The sequence below is a fragment of the Corythoichthys intestinalis genome, chromosome 17, assembly GCF_030265065.1.
Source record: "Corythoichthys intestinalis isolate RoL2023-P3 chromosome 17, ASM3026506v1, whole genome shotgun sequence".
Classification (NCBI taxonomy): domain Eukaryota; kingdom Metazoa; phylum Chordata; class Actinopteri; order Syngnathiformes; family Syngnathidae; genus Corythoichthys; species Corythoichthys intestinalis.
Window position 1 is genome coordinate 10,125,010 of NC_080411.1, and position 23,866 is coordinate 10,148,875.

Below are 23,866 nucleotides of genomic sequence, written 5' to 3' on the forward strand. Positions count from 1 at the left end.
GCCCTCCTGTGTCACCTATCTGTTCCTCGTTGTCTCGTTACCCCTTGTCTGCGTGTGTACATAAGCTCCTAGTTTCTTTTCACTCCTTGTTGCGTCATTGTCAATTTCCACGTGCACGTCTGGATTTGTTCTCGTCAGTTTTCTCCAAGCCCTTGTGCTCCCCTCAGTAAGTTTTTGATACCCAGCCTCATGTTAGTAACCTGAGTTTTGTTTGCTACTGTGTTTTTAGGGATCACCTTAGTTTTGGTTTGTACTTTGTTTTTCTGTCAGCTTTAATTAAATTACTTTTGCACCGCCTTTTTGCCTCGCTTCCCTTGGGTCCACACACCACCTGCCTGCCCGCACTCTTTACAGGCACAGTTCCTTGAAGTGACTGAAGGAAAGCCATCAGGCCATTTCGAACAACTTTGTAGTTGAAGTCATCACTTCCGGAATGTGACGGTGCTTTTGCTGTGCGTTGTCTGGTGCAATAGCAAGGGCTGAAAACGGTGCAGTGGGTCATCAAGCCGGTCCATTGACATGCGGAAGTAGTGAAAGTGCATTTCGAGATGCAGTGGGCAAACCAGTGTTGTAAATTTGCCGCTTCTCAACCTAAACTGGTTTAGTGGTCGGACGGACCACCTCCGCAACCGTCTTCTGTGTTGCCTACGCCTCAACATTTGTATGATCAACATTTGTTGTTCAATGTTGATGAGCTTAAGAACCACATCCAAGTGTTCCATTTCCGCTGGCATTATTGTCTAACTGGAAGAAAATAAAGGACAAGAGGTCCCCAAAACCGTACAAACAACGCCACACCCCTCTAGTGGCTTGCTGGTGAATTCACAGAGCAACGTGTTCCCTTGCCGCAGAACTTCGAATGCTCATTGACGCCGTTAGGGTTCCATCGTCGCTACACCATTACCGCAACGGAGAAGCATAACTCAGCCTTAAGTCGCACCAGCCAAAAAATGCGTAATGAAGAGAAAATCCAACTCCAAAAATGGACATCTTGTCAGGCAATTTAAATAAAAACAAAAGAGCAACGGGCTAAATAAGTTTACGGTATGCTAACGTTACATGACAAATAAACTGAGAACATGCCCGGTATGCTATGCTAACAAACAAAACATTTCCCCTTAGAAATGAAGTGAAATGTCAAAAACAAATAAACAAAAGGGAGACTGTGTATAAAGCAAACAAATACAAAAAAAAACACAACCTCCTCTGCGGTATTAATAATCTGTTGGCACTCAGACGTAAAACGGAAACGGGGAGACGTCCAAATATTTATGCAGTGAGTTTACATACCGTCGGTGTAAACATTCAAGTGTTAGAGAAACAGACTCAAAAAATGTGACTAGACCAACCACATATGCGTGTGCCGTGTATAATGTGCAAGTGTGAGCCTGTTAATTAGCAAAACAAACAGGTAGCAAGTCAAACAATTAGCGACTTCATATAATTTTTTTTTCAATCTAAAATCAAGAGAAACTTAAGAATCCCCCTCTCGTGCCCTCACTCTCGACCAAGACCCCAAAATACTCGAACTCCTCCATTCTGGGAAGGATACTATTAAAAATGTAAATAAGTAGAAATGTTCAACAGTTCCAATCACTAACCTCTGTTCTGCAAACAAATCAAGCAATAAAAAAGTCGCTAATAGGAAGGCATAATAATATACCGTAATTTTCGGACTACAAGACACTACTTTTTCCCCTCATTTTGGATCGTGCGGCTTATAGTCCAGTGTGGCTTATTTGTTGATTTTTGGGGGGTTAATAGGTAACACTCTTATTGACAGCGGCGTCATAAGAATGTCCTAAGACCGTCGTAATTATGACATGACACTGTCATGGGCATTAATGAATGGTTATGACAGATGTCATGCAGTGTCATCCTCCACATTTTGTCACTACCTCCATTTATGTCCAGCTCGGATCATTTCCATCCATTCAAAAGTGAGATAATTTGTCAGATGACACTAAATGACATCTGTTATAAGTGGGGCTGCAGCTATCGATTATTTTAGTAGTCGATTAATTGATGAACTAGTTAGTTCGAATAATCGAGTAATCTGATGAGGAACACGAAAAATTAGAATACCTGAGCTGAGCCTCAAACTGGGTAAAAAAATAAATAAAATCGGATCTATTTACAACAAAAGAACAATTGGCTAACTTATATAGCAAAACTCGGCTAGCTTAAATGCTACAAACATGCTATAAAAATGCTAACATTTTTTTTTCTTAACAATGCTCTCAGTAAATGGTTCAGACACATATTCCCAAAAAAAGGCTAAATATACATATAAACTAAATTATGAATGCATTCAAAAAAAAAAACAATGGCTCAAACAAAAACTTGGCTTATGTTGGTCTTAACATGGAGCAGCTGGATTCAGCCATGTGAAATAAGGCAGACAAGAGGGCAGTGTATCCCCCAAATCAATAAAACTAAGTGCAAACACTTTCAAAATAAACCATTACAAAGCCACTTGAATTAAACGAAAACTCGAAGCAGCTAAATTTAATTTGAATCTTTTTTTCTAATAAAATACTCGATTAATCGTTGCAGCACAGGTTATAAGCATCCATTAATGCTCCTGACAGTGTCATGTCATGATTATGATTGTCTTGTGACAGTCTTACAGCGCCACCGTCAAATAAAGTGTTGCCAATACCATAACTAGCAATTTATGAAACAACTAGAACAGTAACTGAAGAAATAATTAGCATGGAACACGAATTTTGATTGTTATTTACGTGTGTAGCGCTGCAATGCATGCTAGGAGGCATGTTGGACGACAACATTGTTGACAAGAGGTGGCAGGAGAGGTTGACTGTCTCCCCCAAAGGAGTGGCGATGGCCAAGTGAAGCTTCTTGAAGCAATGAAGCTTTGCAGCTAATTAGTTCAACGCTTCATGGTGGTTCATTTGGTCTTATGACAGTCTTATGACGCCACTGTCAAAGTGTTACTGGTTAATATCATTTGGTGTAAATATCCCATAATTCAGTGAGGACAGCTGTGGCTTATAGTCCGATGGGGCTTATCTATGAACAAACACAATTTTATTGTCAAGTTTGGTGGGTGGCAGCTTATAGTCTGAAATTTACGGTATCTATTTAAGCAGTTTAATGAATTACAGGTTATGAGTGAGAGTATATAAATAAGACAGCAGAAGAGTCTACTGTAATTACATGTGTTGTGACATGAGGTTAGCGAGAAGCCACGTCTGCTTTGTTAATTAGTAGCGGCTGATGCTACAAGACTGCTGCCGCCAGATACAGTATGTCTTGAGTCGTCCACCAGCACGCAGGCTTGTAAATTTCATCCGTGCACCACACACACTTCATGCGAGAAAACATCCTACCCCCAAAATCAACTTCACAACTTGTCACCTTGGCTCATATTCAGCCTCCCCGATTTACGACATGCTACGCGAGCACTAATTAAATGACTTCATCGCACCGTCTTCCTGCAAACACATGCAGCTGCGAACTCCCGTACTGCTTGTGCATGCTTGTACTGTATGCAAACGCATATGCATTGGTAGGGTATAAATTTACTGTAAGACAAGGAATGCTGGCAAGACCAGTACATACAATTTTTCATCGTTGCTGGGGTGTAACCATGTTTTAATGGTGATTCAGACAACCAGTTATATGATGTGAATAGAAGTGTATCACGAAGTGAGTACACCCCTCGCATTTCTGCAGATATCTAAGTAAATCTTTTCATGGGACAACACTCACAAAATGACACTTTGACAAAATGAAAAGTAGTCTGTGTGCAGCTTATATAATAGAGTTAATTTATTTTCCCCTCAAAATAACTGAAAATATTGCCATTAATATTAGGGCTGTCAAAATTGTCGCGTTAACGGCCGGTAATTAATTTTTTAAATTAATCACGTTAAAATATTTGACGCATTTAACGCACATGCCCTGCTCAAACAGATTAAAATGACAGCACATTTGTAACGTGTTTTTTGGTGTTTTGTCGCCCTCTGCTAGCGTTTGGGTGCGACTGATTTTATGAGTTTCAACACCATGAACATTGTGTAATTATTGACATCAACAATGGCGAGCAACTAGTTTATTTTATGTTTGAAAATTGTACAAATTTTATTAAAACGAACACATTAAGAGGGGTTTTAATATAAAATTTCTATAACTTGTACTAACATGTATCTTTTAAGAACTACAAGTCTTTCTATCCATGGATCGCTTTAACAGAATGTTAATAATGTTAATGCCATCTTGTTGATTTATTGTTATAATAAACAAATACAGTACTTATGTAAAGTATGTTGAATGTATATATCCATCTTGTCTTATCTTTCCATTCCAACAATAATTTACAGAAAAATATGGCATATTTTATAGATGGATTGAATTGCGATTAATTACGACTAATCAATTTTTAAGCTGTGATTAACTTGATTAAAAATTTTAATCGTTTGACAGCCCTAATTAATATCCAAACCCCTGGCAACAAAAGTGAGTACACCCCTTAAAAACTACGTACATCCCTAAATGTCCTAATTGAGTACTGCTTGTCATTTTCCCTCCAAAATGTCATGTGACTCATTACAGGAGTGCTGTCAGCATTGCTGCAGAGATTGAACAGGTGGGGGGACATCCCTCTACATCAAATTGGTGTGCATGGCTGTCACCCCAGGAGGAAGCCTCTTCTGAAGACGGTACACAAGAAAGCCCGCCCGTCTCAGACCATAGAACATGGTTCCAGTAATCCATGTGCTTTGTTGACATGTCTTCAGCAAACTGTTTGCGAGCTTTTTTGTGTACCGTCTTCAGAAGAGGCTTCCTCCTGGGGTGACAGCCATGCACACCAATTTGATGTAGAGTGTGCGTATGGTCTGAGCACTAACAGGCTGACCCCCCATCTCTGAAGCAATGCTGACAGCACTCCTGTAACGAGTCACATGACATTTTGGAGGGAAAATGACAAGCAGTACTCAATTTGGACATTTAGGGATGTACGTAGTTTCTAAGGGGTGTACTCACTTTTGTTGCCAGGGGTTTAGATATTAATGGCTATATTTTGAGGTATTTTGAGGGGAAAATAAATTAACTCTATTAGATAAGCTGCACACAGACGACTTTTCATTGTGTCAAAGTGTCATTTAGTCAGTGTTGTCCCATGAAAAGATATACTTAAATATCTGCAGAAATGCGAGGGGTGTACTCACTTTTGTGTTACACTGTACTGTAAATACGTTTTAGCAGCTATTTTTATTGATATTTTCTATGTCTGTCTTTAAATCTATCTATAAGTCAGATCAAACTATCGCTGCCAGTCCTCCCAGTCAAAATGGATTTGACGTCCAGCACCGTCAATATCAGCCAATGAGTTAAATGTGACCATGCTTATTTTTTGAATCAGCTTTAATGTGATACACCATTTAATAATAATAATTTGTGTTGAAAATGACTGGATCAAATTGGAATATTTAATTTAGAAAATTTAAATACTTCACTCTGATTGGTTGTTTGCCAGTAGGTGTCTTAGTGGGCACGCGACAACCGAGCCGGGGGAAACTTCCAGAGGGAGCTAAGGGGAAGAAAGGAACGCTTCGCCCAGGCACGGGGCTCTCTCGCGGGCCCGCCTCCCCCCTGGAGATCCCAAGAAAAAAATGTTGGCTCTCCTTAAGTGATTATGGAATTATTATGGATGTGATTATTGAATCGGAATAGGTTTGCACTAAATTCATGTTTTTGCACCGTTTTGCTGCACTTTTCATTAAATCTACTTCAGAAAAATAAATGTTATTCATGTTATTCAAGCAAATTGTTCTTTTTGTGATTATTGGGATCAATAACTGACCTGTTTATGTGGGCCAGTGGCTAATTTCCCGTATTGTCTAGCCCTGAAAAAAAATGTAAATATCTTAAAAACGATAGGAGCATAAACCTTTTAGAGCACAAAGAAGTACAAACGTAGCACAAACGATTGACGATTGATTAGATGGGGCTTTGCAAGGCAATAAATTCCCTTTTTTTTTGAATGGCATTTCTTCGGCGTGCCACACAGCCCAAACATCAAATATCAAAATGACTGGAATATCCGCGTGTCGCAGGGAATTTTTTGAACGACCCCCAGAAATTTTCCGTTCGCCCATAAACGCAGATTATTTGAAAAAAGGAAAAAAAAAAAAAAAAAAAAATTTTTTTAAACCTTTCAAAACGTTACTCCAATTTTTTACCAAATCACATAAAGTACACATCATAATTCCAGGACGGTAAGAGGCGTAAAAGTTGTCGACAGAATTTGCCAAAACCGTACGGTTCCCCCATAATTCGCCAAAAACTGTCCCATTCATTTCTAATGGGATACCATTGACAGCCATGTACGTCCAAATTCCCCATTCATTTTCAATGGAAGGAAAGCATAGGTCCTTGTGATTTTTGAGCATTTACCATGACAGCCCATTGACATTCAATTGGCGCCCAAGTAAGTGAATTCCATTGACGGCCCTGTACGTCTAAATTCCTCGTAGATTTTCAGTGCCAGAAAAACTTGTGATTTTTGACCAAAAACGTACCATCACAGCCCGTTGACAGTCAACTGGCACGCATGTATGCCCATGCCATTGACAGTCATGAAACACGACGTGTCCCCGAAACGTCCCCAAATAATCAGGAAATGATATATCAACAGGACGTGTTCTCCTAATCTCCCTAAATCAGTGGTTCTTAACCTTGGTAAAGGTACCGAACCCTACAAGTTCCACATGTGGATTCACTGGACCTTTTGGAAATAAATAATGAAGCAATTTTTTTCCAAATCAAAACCAATATATTTAAGCTAGCGAGCTAACTATTTAGAAAATTCTTCCCATTTTGACAGCATTTATAAACAGGTCAAAATTTGAGCCCACACTGCCCATTTGTCTGTTGTATTCCCTCATACCAAGTGCGAGTCAACCTTCCACTGAGCAAACCAGTTCCTCCTCCCATCAGATCGAGGTCTAGCAGTCAAAAGAAATTGATTAAGCCTGTAAATTGGGAGCAAACCAGTCCAAAACATGGTCTAAAAAGCCAATTTGCCTAGATTTAATCAGCATATGAAAATAGGGCTCTGCGTTTCTTTACCTTCACCTTAGACGTACTCACCGAACCCCTGGGGTTCGATAGAACCCAGGTCAAGAACCACTGCCCTAAATCAACAGGAAGTGCCCTGATATCAACAGAACGTGTCCCCAAGTGTCCCCAAATCAACAGGAAGTGACCTGATAGAACTCACCATAATTTGTCCAGATATTGCAGTTTGTAGTTTTTATGAATTTGTGTCTGAAGAGGGAATGGGGGGAGCTGGCAACTTCACAGAGGTGAAATCTGCTCGTTTGCAGAGCGTTTTGATTTTCAAAAGTGATTGCAATCAAATCATAAATCACACAGATGACAAATTTTAATCAGGTCAAACATTAGTCTGCACAAAGCTTATGGACGATTTGACACAACATACTGCGATGTAGGCAAGGAATAATACATGTATGGAGAGTTAGTCAGAAAATATGAATTTTTGCTTACTTGAGTGTTTCCAACCCTGTTAATAAAATTCAGTGGTGGTGCACGAGCTGTTTAGAGTGACTTATTTATTCACCCATACTCACGGTGTGACACTGAAACGTCTGTGGCAAACACTGATTGATATGCTTGACTGATTACGCCAACGTGACTTCAATCCATTACTCTGAACCGGACACATTTTATTACCAAGGGAGAATTGCTAACGTGATTAAAAACTAAAAATCAGACCTTGTGATGCTGCTGAAAATAAACATGTTCACTTCTGACCTCCCATGAAAACCAAGTTCAGTCATTTAGTTTGTCAAATTTTCCAGTCTTATGAATATATTGTCTTCTGCAACTTAATTAAAAATGCAAGAAATCCTGTTATGCATGCACGCTTTTCAGCCTCAAAAGGCTGCAGTACCAAATATGTCCACAAAACGGCACTCTCGACCTTAATGACCCCCTTTACTGAAACACTCCAACACAAGCCACAACTTTTAGGAAATGCTTACTTACTTTGACCGACCTATAAGTTGGAATCAACACTCTGAGGGGACTTGTAACTTTCCAACCTTTCCTTGTAAACAGATTTTACTGCTCGCCTACGCACGGCAACGCGCCCCACAAAGGTCTCTCATGGAACGAGGAATGGGAAAGGAATGATGGGGGGCTTTGGGACATAGTGAACTCACACCGGACATAGTCAAAACTTTTGAACTATTATCGTCAAACACAGCAGGAAAGACTTCCTTTGCTGATGAATCACATCTTTTTACGGGGTCAATAGTCTTTAAACGAGGATTTGGATATTGGTTAGAACAGCTCAATGATGACAAATTGATTTTTTTCCCTCAACCATCAACTTTGAAATAAAAAAAAAAAACAGGTAAAAAGATGTTATTCATAGTGGAGATAATTTACAAAACAAGCACTGTCACACCAAGTTTTCCCAACCGTGACTTGGCAATTAGCCAGCAAACGCTGGTGTGACACGTTTCCTAACATGTCAAAGTGTAAGGTAAGCTGAGCTGCAACATACCCGTATTGGCCCGAATTTAAGACGGTGGTTTTTTGCATTGAAATAAGATTGAAAAAGAGGGGGTCGTCTTATATTTGCGGTCTAGACATTATACCCATTCACGACGCTAGATGGCGCCAGATATCATTGAAGCGATGTTCTGTCATGACAGATCTCAGCTACTCTCATGTTTTACCAGTTCGCATGATTTTATTGCAATGTTTTTCCTTATTCAGATTTGTTTCAAAACTACAGTTACAGTTAGACTTCACTTTCATGGTTAATGCAGTTATTGCAATTTTGTTGTTTTATCACAATAGATCGGTTTATTTACATTTCAAAAACCAGAAGCCATTCATTTACGAATGTGATTGCACTTGATTTTACATATTTAAATGTTCAGATATTAAGATTTGAATGAGGCAAAATAACATGATTTTTCTTTCAAATATATTGTTATATTCATTTGTTTCGGATGTACTGTGATTATTCTCTGTATAAAAAATAATTTGGTGTTCAAAAAGTCTTTTTTTAAACTTCGATGGCAACAAAGCGTGAGAGTGCTGTTGGGAACCCTCTGTGAGTGCTATTACTTATCAACTCACTAGCTGCCATCGACTGCGATAAACGTCCAACTCATTTGAATTGAGAGGGTTGGCAGCCATTTCTAATAGATTGGACGTCTACTAGTGACAAACTAAGTTCAAATCACAGCAGAATGATGACTGGATGTCTATCATGGTTAATAGCACTGAAAGAGTTAAGAAGAGAGATAAAAACTACTGCTGCTTCTTGTTTTCTCAAGCTCACAGATACCTGACATTCCTAGACGGATGAACCAGATAAAACTACTTGGCCTGATGCACATCAGCGGACTCTTTCAATGTGGGATTTAGATACAGTATGTGCACCAAGACGGGTTAAATCATGCTTCTCTCACACAGAGACGCAGTACTACTGATTTCACTTTTGACACAAAGCCCAGCCAAGCTGGCGGATCAAAACAGCATCCAAAAGATAGTTGACTGTATAAAATGCTTAGGCTTAAAACACTTAACATACTTTAGTGACAATTGATTTCAACATAACAAGGTGAGAGAAGTTGAGTGTCGAGTGTAAAACATCATACCGCTGTCGTTGCGGAATTCCTTTGCACATAGGTGATGTCTGCCCCTGTTATAGCTTTAGAACTCAGAAAATTGTACTACCTTTTCCAGACAACCCCATCATGGTGCTGGGTAGTAGCTGCCAGTCATGGACCTGGAAGCCATATTAATGGGGCGGTAGGTGGGTACCACACTTTTCTATTTGGCGGGACTCCCAGGGCGGGGCCTCCTCAAGGTCTTAGCTGTCGGTTGCGGGGGTGGGGGGGATCGGGGCTCCGGTCCCGCGCCGGCCTCATGGTGTTCTCCTGCTTCTGACTTCCCCTCTCTTTTCTACCCTGGCACCCTCCTTCGGCCCAGATGCAGATCGCCAGCGTCAAGGGCGGGGATCCTTTCCTGCCCTGGGCCTAGTAGGCCGTGGAGGTCCCGCGGTGTGCCGTGTCAGTTGGGAGGGGTTGCAATGGTGAGTGGGGGTCTGGTAGGCGGGCAGTGGTGGGAGCAGGGTGGGGCGGTGGCGCCTCCCCTCATCCCTTCCCTGAAGTCTGGTCAGTGGGGACGCGGATGGTCCGAGACAGTCTCTAGTCGGCCTTGGAGGTCCCAATGTGTGCCGTGTGGGTGGGGGGCGGTGGCGCGTCACTTATGCCTTCCCTGAAGTCTGGTCAATGGGGACGCGGATGGTCCGAGACCGTCTCTAGTCGGCCTTGGAGGTCCCATGGTGTGCTGTGTCAGTTGAGGGGTTGCGGCGGTGACTGGGGGTCCGGTGGGTGGGCGTGTGGGAGGTGGCATGTCCCCTCACCACTTCCCTGAGGTCTTATCAAATGGGGCGCGGATGAGAGACGGCCCTGGGTCCTAGGGGCAGTGCCGGAACTGTGGGAGAACGGGTGAGACGCGCGTGTGGGGCGGTGGTGCGTCCCCTTATCCCTTCCCTGAGGTCTGATCAATGGGGGCGCGGATGGTCCGAGAGACCGTCTCTAGTGGGCCTTGGAGGTCCCATGGTGTGCCATGTCGGTTGGGGGCGGTGGCGCATCCCTCAACCCTTCCTTATGGTCTGATCAATGGGGGCGCAGATGATCCGAGAGACCGTCGCTAGTCGGCCTTGGAGGTCCCATGGTGTGCCGTGTCAGTTTAGGGGCTGCAGCGGTGACTGGGGGTCCAGTGGGCGGGCGTGGGGGGGCCTTTCACATCCCCTCACTCCTTCCCTGAGGTCTGATCAAAGGGGGCGCGGATGGTCCGAGGGACGGCCCTGGGTCCTAGGGGCGGTGGCCCCTTTGCCGGAACTGCGGGAGAAGGGATGAGTCATGCTCGCTCCCTCTCTTGATTGGCTGGAGCGGTTAGTGCAGCCCCCTGCACAGCATTTCCACTTTTCTGAAGTACCTTCAAGTGTCTCAGTAGGTTCACGCAGAACTGGGTGCAAGTGTACACACTCAGGTAGCGAGAATGTCAGTGCCAGGATTAGCGATCAGGTCGCATAGAATAGGATGTCAACATATTCACATTTACAGCTAATTTACCTAATACTAGGTTATCCATCTCACATTGCTGAATTATGTACGCTACACCCTGCCTAATCACGCCTCCTTTTGAATCACCATCCCTCCACTTTCTCCTCGGTTATCAGGCTCCCCACATGGTAAATAAAAATTAGCTGACAATAGCACCACTTTGTTCATAGGTAACATAGGCGTGTAATAATGTATTTCTTGTTGTTTGTTCTTCTCCTCATCTGTCTGCTTCTTTGCTTTCTGTCCCCCATAACACCTTCCTGTTCGCTGCTTTCTCCTAATTGATAAAACATAATGAACAACTACAATGGGAGTATATAAAACTCCAATGTAATACATTACAAATGTTCAGAACATAAGGCCACTCGGATTCCTATTCTCCGTGTCTCAGCAGCTGAACAGGACAGGTAAAAAAATTCTGTACAATGTCTTTCCCCTTCAGCTTAACATCTGGCCAGCTTGTTCCAACACGAATAGAATGTCACAGTTACACCGGTGCCCTGCAGACAGTTACCGACGGGATCAAGACTTCATTCGGGTTGTAGTCTAAATATTTTCTTCTTGGGAACCCCGTTATCCTGCCTTGAACTGTGCACAAGATTAAACACATAACCAGATGTGGGAAGAAGTTGAGGACAGATGAGAGGCATGTGCACAGCGGGGACAAAAGCGTCAAGTGCGTGCAGGTGAATTTACCAAACTTTTCCGAAACTTTGCTAAAAGAGACGAAAATACAAAGCTGAGTGTTTCCAGCCCTAAGGCGACATCAGGCTGCGAGACAACAGAGATCTCTGTATGACTTTCTCCCTTCCTCGGAAAGTCATCTGCATATGCCCTCATCACTTCCAATTCTGTGTTCAGCGCAGCAGCACAGCAGTGGAATATATGTGTTGTGCTTTTTCCTTTCGTCCCCGCTTCTCTAAGACTTCTTTATTCAACCTCCTCATAACAAGACATATTTTTCCCGGATTTGGAATGGCGTAAACAGCTCTGGTAGTTTGCTGAGGGAGGAGGAACTGAAAGTGGGAACGCATTGCAAAACGAATCATCAAAAATATTACATGACACATGGGAATGATGCTTTTGAGCATTTTCCACTGTTAAAACCAGGTACAATCACGTCCTAGTTCTTAAAGTTGTTATGAAATGGTGACCATGTCCAAAAATGAAAATGACTGCACTAGTGGTGGATGCTGGTCTTTCAATTAGGGGTAGCTGAAAGTGTACCTGTCTCTGAATGCTGTGTGACAGTGGACGGCTCAGCACTGCTCGGAAGGGAAAGAAACTCATGTGCCAGAAGTCAAGTCTCCAAACACAAGCCACAACAATTAAAAAAAAAAAAAAAAAAAATTATGATTATGAAAGTCTCCGTTCAAATGCTTCCCTCGCAGAGGTGGGTAATAATGTGTTACATTTACTCTAATACTTGAGTATTTTTTTGAGAAAAATATACTTCTAAAAGTAGTCTTACTAAACCATACTTTTTACTTTTACCTGAGTAGATTAGTGAAGCAATACTACTCTAACTCCGCTACACTAGCTGTTACATTTTTCCTCTCTATGCTTCATATTAGAATTTAATTTATTATTATTTTTTGCTCTAACAGTTTCACCGATGAAACGTCTCAGCAATGACCACATGACTCCATTACACCAATCAGGCTCAAGCTTGCCATTCTATAATCATGGCTTGTTCAATCACGTGGCGTCCTTAAAGCACTTATAAAAATTAAGTGTTTGACATAGAGCATCGCCGTCAACATGACCTGAAAGCGCGGATTTTAACCTCTGTCCCAGTTTTCATTTGGCACAGAGTGACCACGGAAAAATGGATATATGATGCTTTTAATTTCATAATAGGAAAAGTTTCCTCCACTAGAGGGCACTCATGCTCTTTCAATGAATGAAAAATTATTTTCTCTTTTTTTTTTTCGCTTTATGTGGTTATGCAATAGGTTATAGTACAGGATAACAACAACAATTCATATAGATAACTTTGTGCTGAGAAAAAAATACCATTGTTTAAAAAATAAAATAAAAAATCAAACACCATACACAGTTACTCACAATGTTACTCATTACTTGAGAATTCTTTTCACCAAATACTTTTTTACTTGTACTTGAGTACACTTTTTAGATGACTACTTTTACTTGTACTTGAGTAATATTATTTTGAAGTAACGCTACTCTTACTTGAGAACAATTATTTTTTTTTTTTTTTTTCATTTGTTTTACATTTTCAGAGAAGCTGAGCTGAGCTTGCAGTCTTAGAGCAATCACCTCTGGATGGCACAAATATAATTTTACGTGTAGAAAACAAATTTGGCAGTCATCAAATCTGTGTTTTTGTTGTTACTGTCTTTTTTAAACAATCATTCCATCAAAAACAATGCATCAGGGAACACCTCACTTTTTTCCCCAGCAATTCCGCTTGTGATGTAACAACCAGAGTTGATAAAAATGTCTAGCTTTCTAGAGCTGCAATAGTTAGTGCAAGTTGACAGAATGACAGAACAGTCACAAAAGCTATAGTTAGCAAGCTAGCAAACTGCATATAGCTGCTGCTTATTCTGGGTATGACATCATCGTCTGTTTGTAGATTTTTTTTTAGTGAGAAAGGAAGACTAATTAATCTAATTTCATTTTTAAGTCTTTTCTGTCACTTTTCTGGATAGAGTTGTGTCAATAATATGGTCGCTGACATTTTAAAGTCACTTGTAGCATTTCATAGCACCTCACTCAACCTCAGTCTTGTTTATTGTTTCATTCTGACTGACATGTTCAATATACCACGGCACCAGAGCCCCTCCACCGCCACAAAGCAGCCACCGGCGGACACACTTTAAGCTTCGCCCTAATGAAAGACTGCACGGCACCGATACTTTCCTGAAGTCAAAACTGGGTAGAGTTGAGCCGAGGTGGTACTGTGCGAGGCAAAACTGTCATATTTCAGAAAGGTATGAAATTAAGAGGCCACAAATTTAATCAACATCTGCAAAGACTGTATTTAGGCTAAAGATGAGAGCTTTTTTTTTTTTTCTTTTAAGTAATATCCTCAGCAGTTCCACAGAACAGCATTGAACACACATTTCCTTTAAAGACGTTAGGTGTGGCCTCATGCAGTTTCACTTCACTAACCAAAGAAGCATACAGAGTAGAAATGAAAATTGATCTTTGAAAGCATTATAGGAAAAATAACTAATTTTGGTGGTTCCAAAAAAATCAATATTAACATTTGGTGTCGTACAAGTTTGAATATATATTTTATGAATATACAAATTTATTAGATATTCATAAAGCTGTCAATGACAGGCAAATGAGTGTCCTATAAATTACCAGTAAATAAAATCGCTACATTTTAAAATCTAGAATTAATCCAATTAATGATGACCAGTGTTGGGCACGTTACTTTAAAAAAATATAGTTACTCACTACTTCTTCCAAAAAGTAACTGAGTTAGTAACTGAATTACTCTATAGTAAAAGTAACTAGTTACCAGAGAAAGTAACTTTTTCCGTTACTTTAAAAAGAAGTTGTTGTATGTCAAAGAATTTGAAATTTTCTGAGCAGTATTCGAGTCAGTTGAATAGAGAAGAACAGACAGGTAGTTGTGTTATAGAACCTTGTAATGTCTATTGCACCTCACCAGCAACAGATTTATCCTACACTTGAAGTGCAACAGAAATAAACAGATTTGAATTGCTTACCACAGATGTCGACAAAAGCTTTGCCCTGGGACATAAATTACACTTTACATGCACGTTCTTTCCTTTAATTTCGACCAACTTGAAATAGTGTTTATATCTCCACCTCGTAAAGGACAAATTTTCCTCTGAATGCTCTGCCATCATATCCCTCTGCATCTGTTTTGCGTGTGTGCGTTTGCCGCACACGCTGTTCCGGTTTGTGTGCGAAAACATCGGCTCTGAAGTTTGTTTAAAAAAAAAAAAAAAAACTTTATTGACAACAAATACACGTGCGCTATTAGGCTCGAGCGTTTACGTCACAGAATGGGGATCACGTGAGATTTGACAACAACGCAGCCATATTGGAAGCAGGTCTGGCTCGCGGGACGTGAAACTTTAACTTGCCAGTTCGATAAAGAGACAAACTCGTTACTAAGGCGAAAAACAGATATGTGATCAAACTTAAGGATGTGAACAATGTTGACCCTTACGAGCAAGCCGAAGACAAAAGGAGTAAAGATGTTGACGGGTTTCCACAATTACACGAAATGGACATTCTGCTGTATTTATTGTTTGGTGTATGTTACTAAACTCATCAGCGATTCCGAAATTACAAATCGCTACAAAGCTACGTACAGTTTTGCTGCGGATGGGTGCAGGACCTGCACATTATGACCGTATCAAACGGCAACTCCATCGTTCTTGCAAAGGAAGGCTATGTGTGTTTACTATTTTCATTGCCATGAACCTGAACGCACCCCAAGTCTTGGATGACAAATAAACAGAGCAGAGTAGACTCGCTACAGCTGGTAGTTTCTTCAATTTTTGTAATGGCGGAAAAAATAATTTGTTAGATTAACCCGTTACTGAAAAAATAACGCCGTTATTCCCAACACTGATGATGACATTCCCTGATCTAAACCCCTCCAACTTTAGAATTTGAAACCTGGAGACTTGGATGAAATAAAATCCTCCATACAGAAGTTGGAGGTCTCCTTGACTGTCTTTATTCAAAACCAGAATCAAGAAATCGTCAGAGAGCTCCAGTTAATTCGCGCTGAAAACGAGAAACTCAAGCAGGCGGTCGAGGAAAGAGATGTTCGCATCAAGAGGATGGAAATTTTGGCTGACGATCTCGACCAGTGCCGACGCGCAAATGAGCTCATCATTTCTGGATTACAACTGACGCCTAGCCCAGGTGACACAGTGGCGCAACTGGCAATTGCTAAGCTGAAAGAGTATGGAATAAACATGGAACCGTTGGACATCCGTCGCTGCTTTCTGCTCCCATCTGGGGGGAGAGGACCGGCGACGGTGCCCACGAAGCTGGCAGACCACAAGACCAAGACTGCCCTGCTTAACCAGCGCCGCCACCTGAAAGGGTCGAAGACTTTTTTTGAATGACAACTTGACTTGCCAAAATGCCGAAATTGCAAGAAAAGCACGTCAACTCAAGAAAGCTGGGAAAATAGCCAACACCTGGGTTTCGGATTGCAGGATCCTTGTCAAGATGCAAGATATGAAGATTAAAGCTATTACGAGTCTTGACCAGCTGACGAAAATTAATGATGACATCTGAAACCACACTTCTGGACCACAACTTCTACAATAGCTGGATAACTGTAAATACTACACAGCGGACCAGTATAACAACTCGTGGATGTGGACGGTAAACTGAAACTTATCAACGGCAGGAGTCTCAACAAGAATCTTAAACACATTAAAGATGATCTACTAAAGATAACGAAGGCTCTGACTTTAATTTGCACGGATATAACATGACACGTAAAAACATAATTATCTGCTGTGTCTACCGAGCTCCTGATTCAGATGTCTAGTTTACTGAGTATATGGAAAAGATACTGTATAAAGCGAATAAAAAGCATGTTTTTCGCTGTGGAGACGTCATGTCTGATGAAATTGTTACAGTGATCTTTGTGTGCGCCAATTGTTGCCACCATGTACACCTTAGCAATGTATCCTTTTAAGAGACTTATAAGAAAAGCATTTTGAGTCGCTACTCACACCAGCTGTGATAACACATAATCACTTTTGCCACACACATAGCCACAACAAAATGTTCCCACAGCAAACATATGCAAAAATGTCAGGGACATGACAGAGCCACAACCTTGTACGCCCTGAAATTAATCGAGCTGCTTGACTGGACGCTGAGTTACTAAACCCAGATTGTTTATTGTACAGTTTTGTGGCCATCTGATGTATGTACCATGTCTGAATGTGCGTCTTTAGTTGTATGGGGGACGGGAAACTGATAAGCATATGCTTCTTCCCGTCTGCCTTTGTCTTCTTCGGTTCCTTCGGGCAAATTATATCACATTTTGTAATTGTCAATGATTGTCAATGATACAGTTGATGATGACAATAAAATTATTCAAAAAAAAAACGTTGACCCAAAGATTTTTGGCTTCAGAGTTCCTATCCTAACCCTATCCATGTTAGAACAGCCTCTTTGTTTGAGGAAATTCAGCAATACTAGAACAGGGATGTGAAGTTTAACACTTGACACTCACTTCTCCCATGTTGTTGTGCTGAAAGCAGGGAGCCAGATTTTTTTTTCAAGTTTTTTTTATTCCCCCCACACACACACAATTTGTTACCCCCTCCACTAGATGGCGCCCTACGCAACTGCATAGATGGCCTATGCCCAGGGCCTGGCCTTGGTTATGACACTATCATCTAATTGCAATCTGATTAAGTGATTCTGCATTGTAGTAATATCCTGCTTGGCTGGGTACTGAATATTCTAAACAAAAGGAGACCTCCTCCATTTGTCATTACATGCAATCTTCAATAAACTGGTGTTATCCTACCTGGAATGACCTCAAAGAGATATTTTCCCGCTTCATCGCCGCTGCTTGGATGCTCTATAACTTTGTTGCCGGGTAGGAAAATGGCTCCCTGCGGAGGAAGAAAAAAATAGAACATTTCAATCCCACGCTGTGAGTGTTTTGAACCCAAACAGTCAGGATTACGTTCTGATCTACTTTACGGTCATTTGGACTGAAGTGTGAGTTTTCAAAGACCCCGTGGTGTCAAATCGATATAGGTCATTAGCAGGGTGCGCGCTAATGCAGACAAGCTGTGGGTCAGTGACAGCATTAACAGGATCAGAGGGGAGTCCAAGTTCCGGACACTTTAATGGGTTGTAACTGTGACAACCGGGAAGTATTGGAAACTGTACCTGAGGCCCCAGATGAGGTGATTTCAGAGCAAAGGGGCTGTAAAAAAGCAGGACAGAAGTGGGATGTTTCATGTGGCTGTCGTCTACAAAAAGGAGCTGATGAACAGCATTGATGTTTTTTGCATTTAAATTTCATGGCCGTGGCTCTGTTACCAGGCAGGAAACAAGAGATGGCTTCAATGCATGTCGTTTGGTGCTCGTCTGGCGCTAGTCACGCCATACTTTTACGCCGCAACGCCCACTGAAATCTTCCGTGGTGGCCTTTTGTTCACGGAGCTCAAGCCCGACCACAAAGACCAAGCCTTTTATTTTAAACGTCTGTATATTGTTGCAAAGTTGGAACGGTCATTTAAAGGGGAATGCTGTAATGACAATGTCCCAAAATACAAACGCGGGAGACAAAACTTGGTGAGAGATGTGTTTAAGGGATGTTCTGTCTTGTAACGTGGGAATTTTAGCAAGATGAGTGCAAAATGATTCTGGCCGAGTCATCCCAATGTATGAATGATTTTGTTATGATTCCTTAAAGAGCATACGACAGGAGAAAAAAAGTCTTAAATAGCATTATTATGTGAATTAGAATCATATTTTGAGACGATTCAACTATATACAACAATTTAGCAAAGAGCAGGTGACGAGAAATTAGTCTTTTAATCTGCCGGTTAGCCACGCCTACCATTATAGGGCTCTAGCGTCCCCAACAGGTGGATAACGGAGACTGGGCTCATCGGTTTTACTATTCAGCCCATTGAGGGGGAATTATTCAGAACGAGGAAAACGCGACGAAGAGAGCCGCAAAATGTCATTGTTTCAGTCTCTCTACTCCAATATTTTTACAGGATATTCTTTTTATCCAAGTATTTTCCCCAATTGCTAAATAAATGGCATGGGCATGACAAATAACAGTCTTGTGCTAAATGGAATATGAAATAATAAAAATGCCCTTATTCAGGACGACATGGCAAAAAAACTCCATAATGGACACAACTGTCGACTTCACCTTTACTGTCGCACCTCCCAAATGATATTTTATGACACCTAAATAGGACATATGTCATTTCCCTTCCCCGGCTTCGGAGAACGCAAACAAACCAAGAGGTGTGACAGCTAACCGACATGATAACCCGAACCGAGTGATGTTTCAAATTCTTCGAAGCGGAAAATCGCACATAACTAGCCCGGCTTATTTGACATGACGACTGGGTTGTCAATTCGGGCCAAAACGGTGTCTTGATTAGTTCCATGTTATGTAATAGAGTTACAGTAATTTTCGCACTATAAGGCGCACCTGACTATAAGCCGCCACCCACCAAATTTGACACGAAAACGGCATTTGTTCGGAGATAGCCGCACTGGACTATAAGCCGCAACTTTCCTCACTGTAATATGAGATATTTACACCAAAAGATATCAACCGGTAACACTTTATTTGACACCGGCATCATAAGACCGTCATAAGACCAAATGAACCACCATGAAGCTTTGAACCAATTGGCTGCAAAGCATCATTGCTTCAATACGCTTCAATTTGGCCATCACTAATCTCTTGGGGGAGACAGTCAACCTCTGGTGCCACCTGCTGTCAACACTGTTGTCGTCCAACATGCCTCTTAGCATGTATTGCAGCGCTACAGATGTAAATACCAAATCAAAATTCATGTTCTGTGCTACGTGTAGCGATCGCTTCCAAACACATTCAAGCGGTCCATATCATTCAGGAGCATAAAATACCGCATGTATTATGAAATAAACATGCTTTTTCGTGTCACATGCAATCTAAATATCCATAATATTTAAAGGGTATGTAGCGGCAAAGGGGGTGTGAGACATCAATAGAACCGTTATGTGCCAAGATAACAAATATTGATAAAGTTAACAAAAAAATCAATCACATTAATGAGCAATTATCGAAAATAGATCGAAAATGACGAACATTTCCGAAAGTGTTCCGGAAACAGCCGAATGGGGCGGAGACGTCACGACAAGTGATTGACAGTCGAGGCGGAGCCAGGTGCCATTGTTTTTTAACGACGAGAGAGTAGCGTTGGGGTTTGTTTGACCAAAACATCACAAAAATGGTTCAAAACTGCTGTGCTATGTGGTGTACAAATAGTTATTTATCGGAATATAGTATCCATGAGTTCCTGAACGCGAAAAAAAAAGCTGGACTACACAGACAATGGGTAAAGTTCGTCCGTGCAAAGAGGGCTAATTTTCTAGACCCAGCCTCCTGCACGCTTTTCTGTGGTGCACATTTTCCACCTGAAAGCTTCTCGAACTATGGACAAGTGAAATCGGGTTTTGCTAATAGATTGCTGCTCAAAGGAGATGCGGTGCCGACCATACAGGCGCAGCCACCTAATTGTCCCGAGATATCAAGAAAGAGGACGATGACTGGTAAAGGAGGCTAAAGCTAAGCAAAGGAGGGGAGCAGCCAAGCTCGAAATGGCCAGAGTGAGTACTCTTTTATAATAAAAAAAATGTCACGCATTGGATACAGGACTGGACACATGTATAAATTATCGCTCGTAAAATATATAGAACAAATCCTCTGATCCCATTCATATTTGTGTTTGTTGGCAGAGCGAAAAGCTATGATAGCGCAATAAATGATAATTATTCTATGCATTCCTTTATTTTGCAGTCACGGTGTATCAGCTTCACAAAAAGAAATGCAAAACAAATCATTGGTGTTTCCCACACGATCTGCTGCCGATGTTTCATCAGTGTCATTGCTCCCCTCAATGACCGTTTCATTACGCTGCATTGGCGTTCGTTTGGGCTCAAATTGAAACACCGATTAAAGCTTCGTAACTCTCCTCGTCACCATTAGATGAACATTCGTTACGTCCTTCTACGTCGGATTCGTCGCTGAAACTAGAAACGAAATTGTCTGCCCTCATCGCCGCCATTCAGTATTAAAGCACTGAGCCTTTTTCTTGTTGAAGAAACACCCCTCACTGTCAATTCTGAATTATCTTTTATTGACAACAAGGGGTGTTTCTTCATGAGGGAACCTGGAATATGTGCAGGACGAACACAATGCATCAGCATAAACAGCTGAAAACACCCCTAATTCTCCCCTCACTAGAAGGAATTATATTGATGCAGACAGGCGCTGCCCCCCTCGTGGCCGATGGCACTCTCTTCACTTGTCGTGACGTCACGCACACAATCTGCCAGATCTCGGGCGCCGGTCATTTTAGCTTGACAATCGAGCCAAATTTCTCTCATTTTCTTGTGTGTAATTACACGAAGTGGCATGATATGAATACAAAAGGCATGCGTTTATGGATAAATGATAAAATATTAAAATTTTCCCAGGGCACTACATACCCTTTAAACAAAAATGTTCCTGTTGGAATTGTTGTGCAAGCTATGTGTACATAAACCTAGCTTCAAATCTAACAGTTCCTCATATGAGAATAGTGCAGTACTTCTCAAATAGTGGGGCGGGCCCCCCCTGGGGGGCGCAGAGTGATGCTGGGGGTGGCGTATGTACATACTTTTTTGCCTAGCATAAAGTGTAATTGCACATCCACTGAGTGGGTGGCAGTGGTGCTCTCATTTTTAGCATGTGCGCATTATTTATGAACCAAACAAGAGCACACAGCAAAGAGCACTGGAGATATGAAAAGCTAAGACGAAGAAATATGACAAACGCGTGTGTAGCATTTGGCTTTTGGCTTTGACTTTTAGTACAGTGGGATACGAGGAAAGACCAATCTGTTTACTTTGTCTGAAAATGTTCGTGGCAGACAACAGGAATTCTTTTTTTTTTTTCAGTGAAAACGTGCAGAATACTGCCAACAATCGTCCCGCTTTGTCAGTGTTACATCAGTAAACCAGCGAGCACTGTTCGCATCACATTTGGTGGCATACCAAATTGCTCAATGCAAGATAACCCAACACCACAGCCAGGGCCGGCCCAGCCTATACGCAGATTATGCAGCTGCTTAGGGCCCCTGAGTACTAGGGGGCCCCAATCTGACAATTGTTTAATTTATATTCTATTTTGTTTACTACAGTTCGCTTTATTTAACTTTTGTGAGTTTTGATACTTGATTACAAGCTTAAAAAAATAAAAGTTCTTCCTTAACTTCTTTCTTTCCTCTTTTAGAAAAATGTTTGGCGCTATCTACTGTAAGTACTGACAATCATTTGGGGTGAGAAGTTTGAAGTATGCAGCGCAACAAAATCTGATTAATATACAAAATATGGACGTATGGGTTGGATTGCATGTCTGGGTTTCACAGTACATTGTGAGGAAATGGTGGGCCAAAAATATGGGCCCCTTTGCATTATTTTGCTTAGGGCCCCCAAATTGCCTGGGCCGGCCCTGACCACAGCAAAGGAGCTGATACTGCCTGCAGCAAAAAAAAACCCCAAAAACTAACTGTCTCTCTGTCCAATGTCACTATCGTTTTTGTTCTATTATTTTTTATTTTTTCAGTCTAATAGTTTGGAATATTGTCCTCTCGAGTTAATGTGGCTAATCAATTTGAATTTATGATTATTTATTGATTTTATTTTTTTCAGTGTCACAGTCAAAAAATGTATCTTGAGTCTTTTCTTTCTTCTTTAATATTAAAAAGGACACAATGTTATGCAGAGGTGTACTTATAATAATAAGAATCTTATGGACAAATGATACTACAGTATATTTACAGTGGGGGCAGAGAGTTGGGGGGCGTTTACATCTTCCTAGGGGGGCGTAACAGAAAATAATTGAGAAGCACTGGAATAGTGTGACTTCAAAATATTACTCTAGTAAAACTAGTCATCCAAAAAATTGACTCAAGTACAACTAAAAAAAAAAAATTTGGTCAAATGAATACTCAAGTAATTTAACTACCCACCACTGGAATTAAGGAAAATATCCACAATTAACCAAGATTATACAACATAATATTGACTTGAAGCATGTCTAATGTACACTCTCTTCAGGATATTAATTCCGGGATGCAGGAATATCAATCCTGCCAAAGACATTTTTTTAATTACAAGTTCCAAACAGAAACATTAACAGGAGTACTTGAAACGCAAGTCGTTGGTCATTAGTTGCTGGCTGGTTGATCACCACTAAGCTCCTTTACTTCTGCTAATTACTGGTGTCCAGCCTCAGTGGTCTTGCAGTGTCAGGAAGTCAAACTCAGTGGGAGCTCTAGAGATGTCAGTGAGTGCCCGTTTTTCCCGTAAATAGTCACTGGCAAATTAGTAGTCAAAAATGCGGTTGAAGAGTGTTTGTCATTGACTGTGAGAACTCAAAATGCTATAAAGATAATGATGAGTTTTGTCCAATATTTTTGTCCACTGTGGAAAGTGAAAATCCTAAAAAGCATGTCTTTGACTTTGATGTACTTAACGAGAAATCATTGGACGTTTGAGTGCTGCATGTCTCTCAGTGTCTTTGTTTAACCTTGTTAAAAGTAAAGAAGCAAAAAAAAAAAAAAAAAAACTCATTAAGTCTTAGAGTGCTCTTTTGACTTAATGGCTTTATAGATTTACTTCCTTGTAAAGTCAATGCAGGACAACACAAGTTTCGACACAGGTGTCTTTGAAGAAGACGAGACGCTCGATCAAGCAGAGTGATTCTGATGTTTCAGTTACGTTCGGATATACTGAATGCATGAGAAATGTACTTGTCCTTACAATTAGTATGCAGCAAGTAAGGCAAAATTCCCTATGGTTTCTTCCTAGATGTACTTATATCCTAAGAAAGGATTAATATCACTCATTACTTATTCTAAATGCGTATGGTGAGCTCGAAATGAGGTAGGCGAGGAGATAGTTGGTCGAAACAAAGGAAATACAAGTAGTTGACTGGCCGA

The 23,866-nt window shown here is 41.1% G+C and overlaps 1 protein-coding gene across 2 annotated transcripts in view; it reads right to left on the reverse strand.

Annotated features, from left to right (window-relative positions):
- arhgap24 (Rho GTPase activating protein 24) overlaps nucleotides 1–23,866 on the reverse strand; it is a 99,689-nt gene that overhangs the window by 45,763 nt on the left and 30,060 nt on the right. For both annotated transcript variants that reach the window (XM_057818999.1, XM_057819002.1), the window contains one exon: nucleotides 17,665–17,752. In XM_057818999.1, the coding sequence (XP_057674982.1) occupies nucleotides 17,665–17,752 (88 nt within the window). The remainder of the gene's footprint in view (nucleotides 1–17,664; nucleotides 17,753–23,866) is intronic.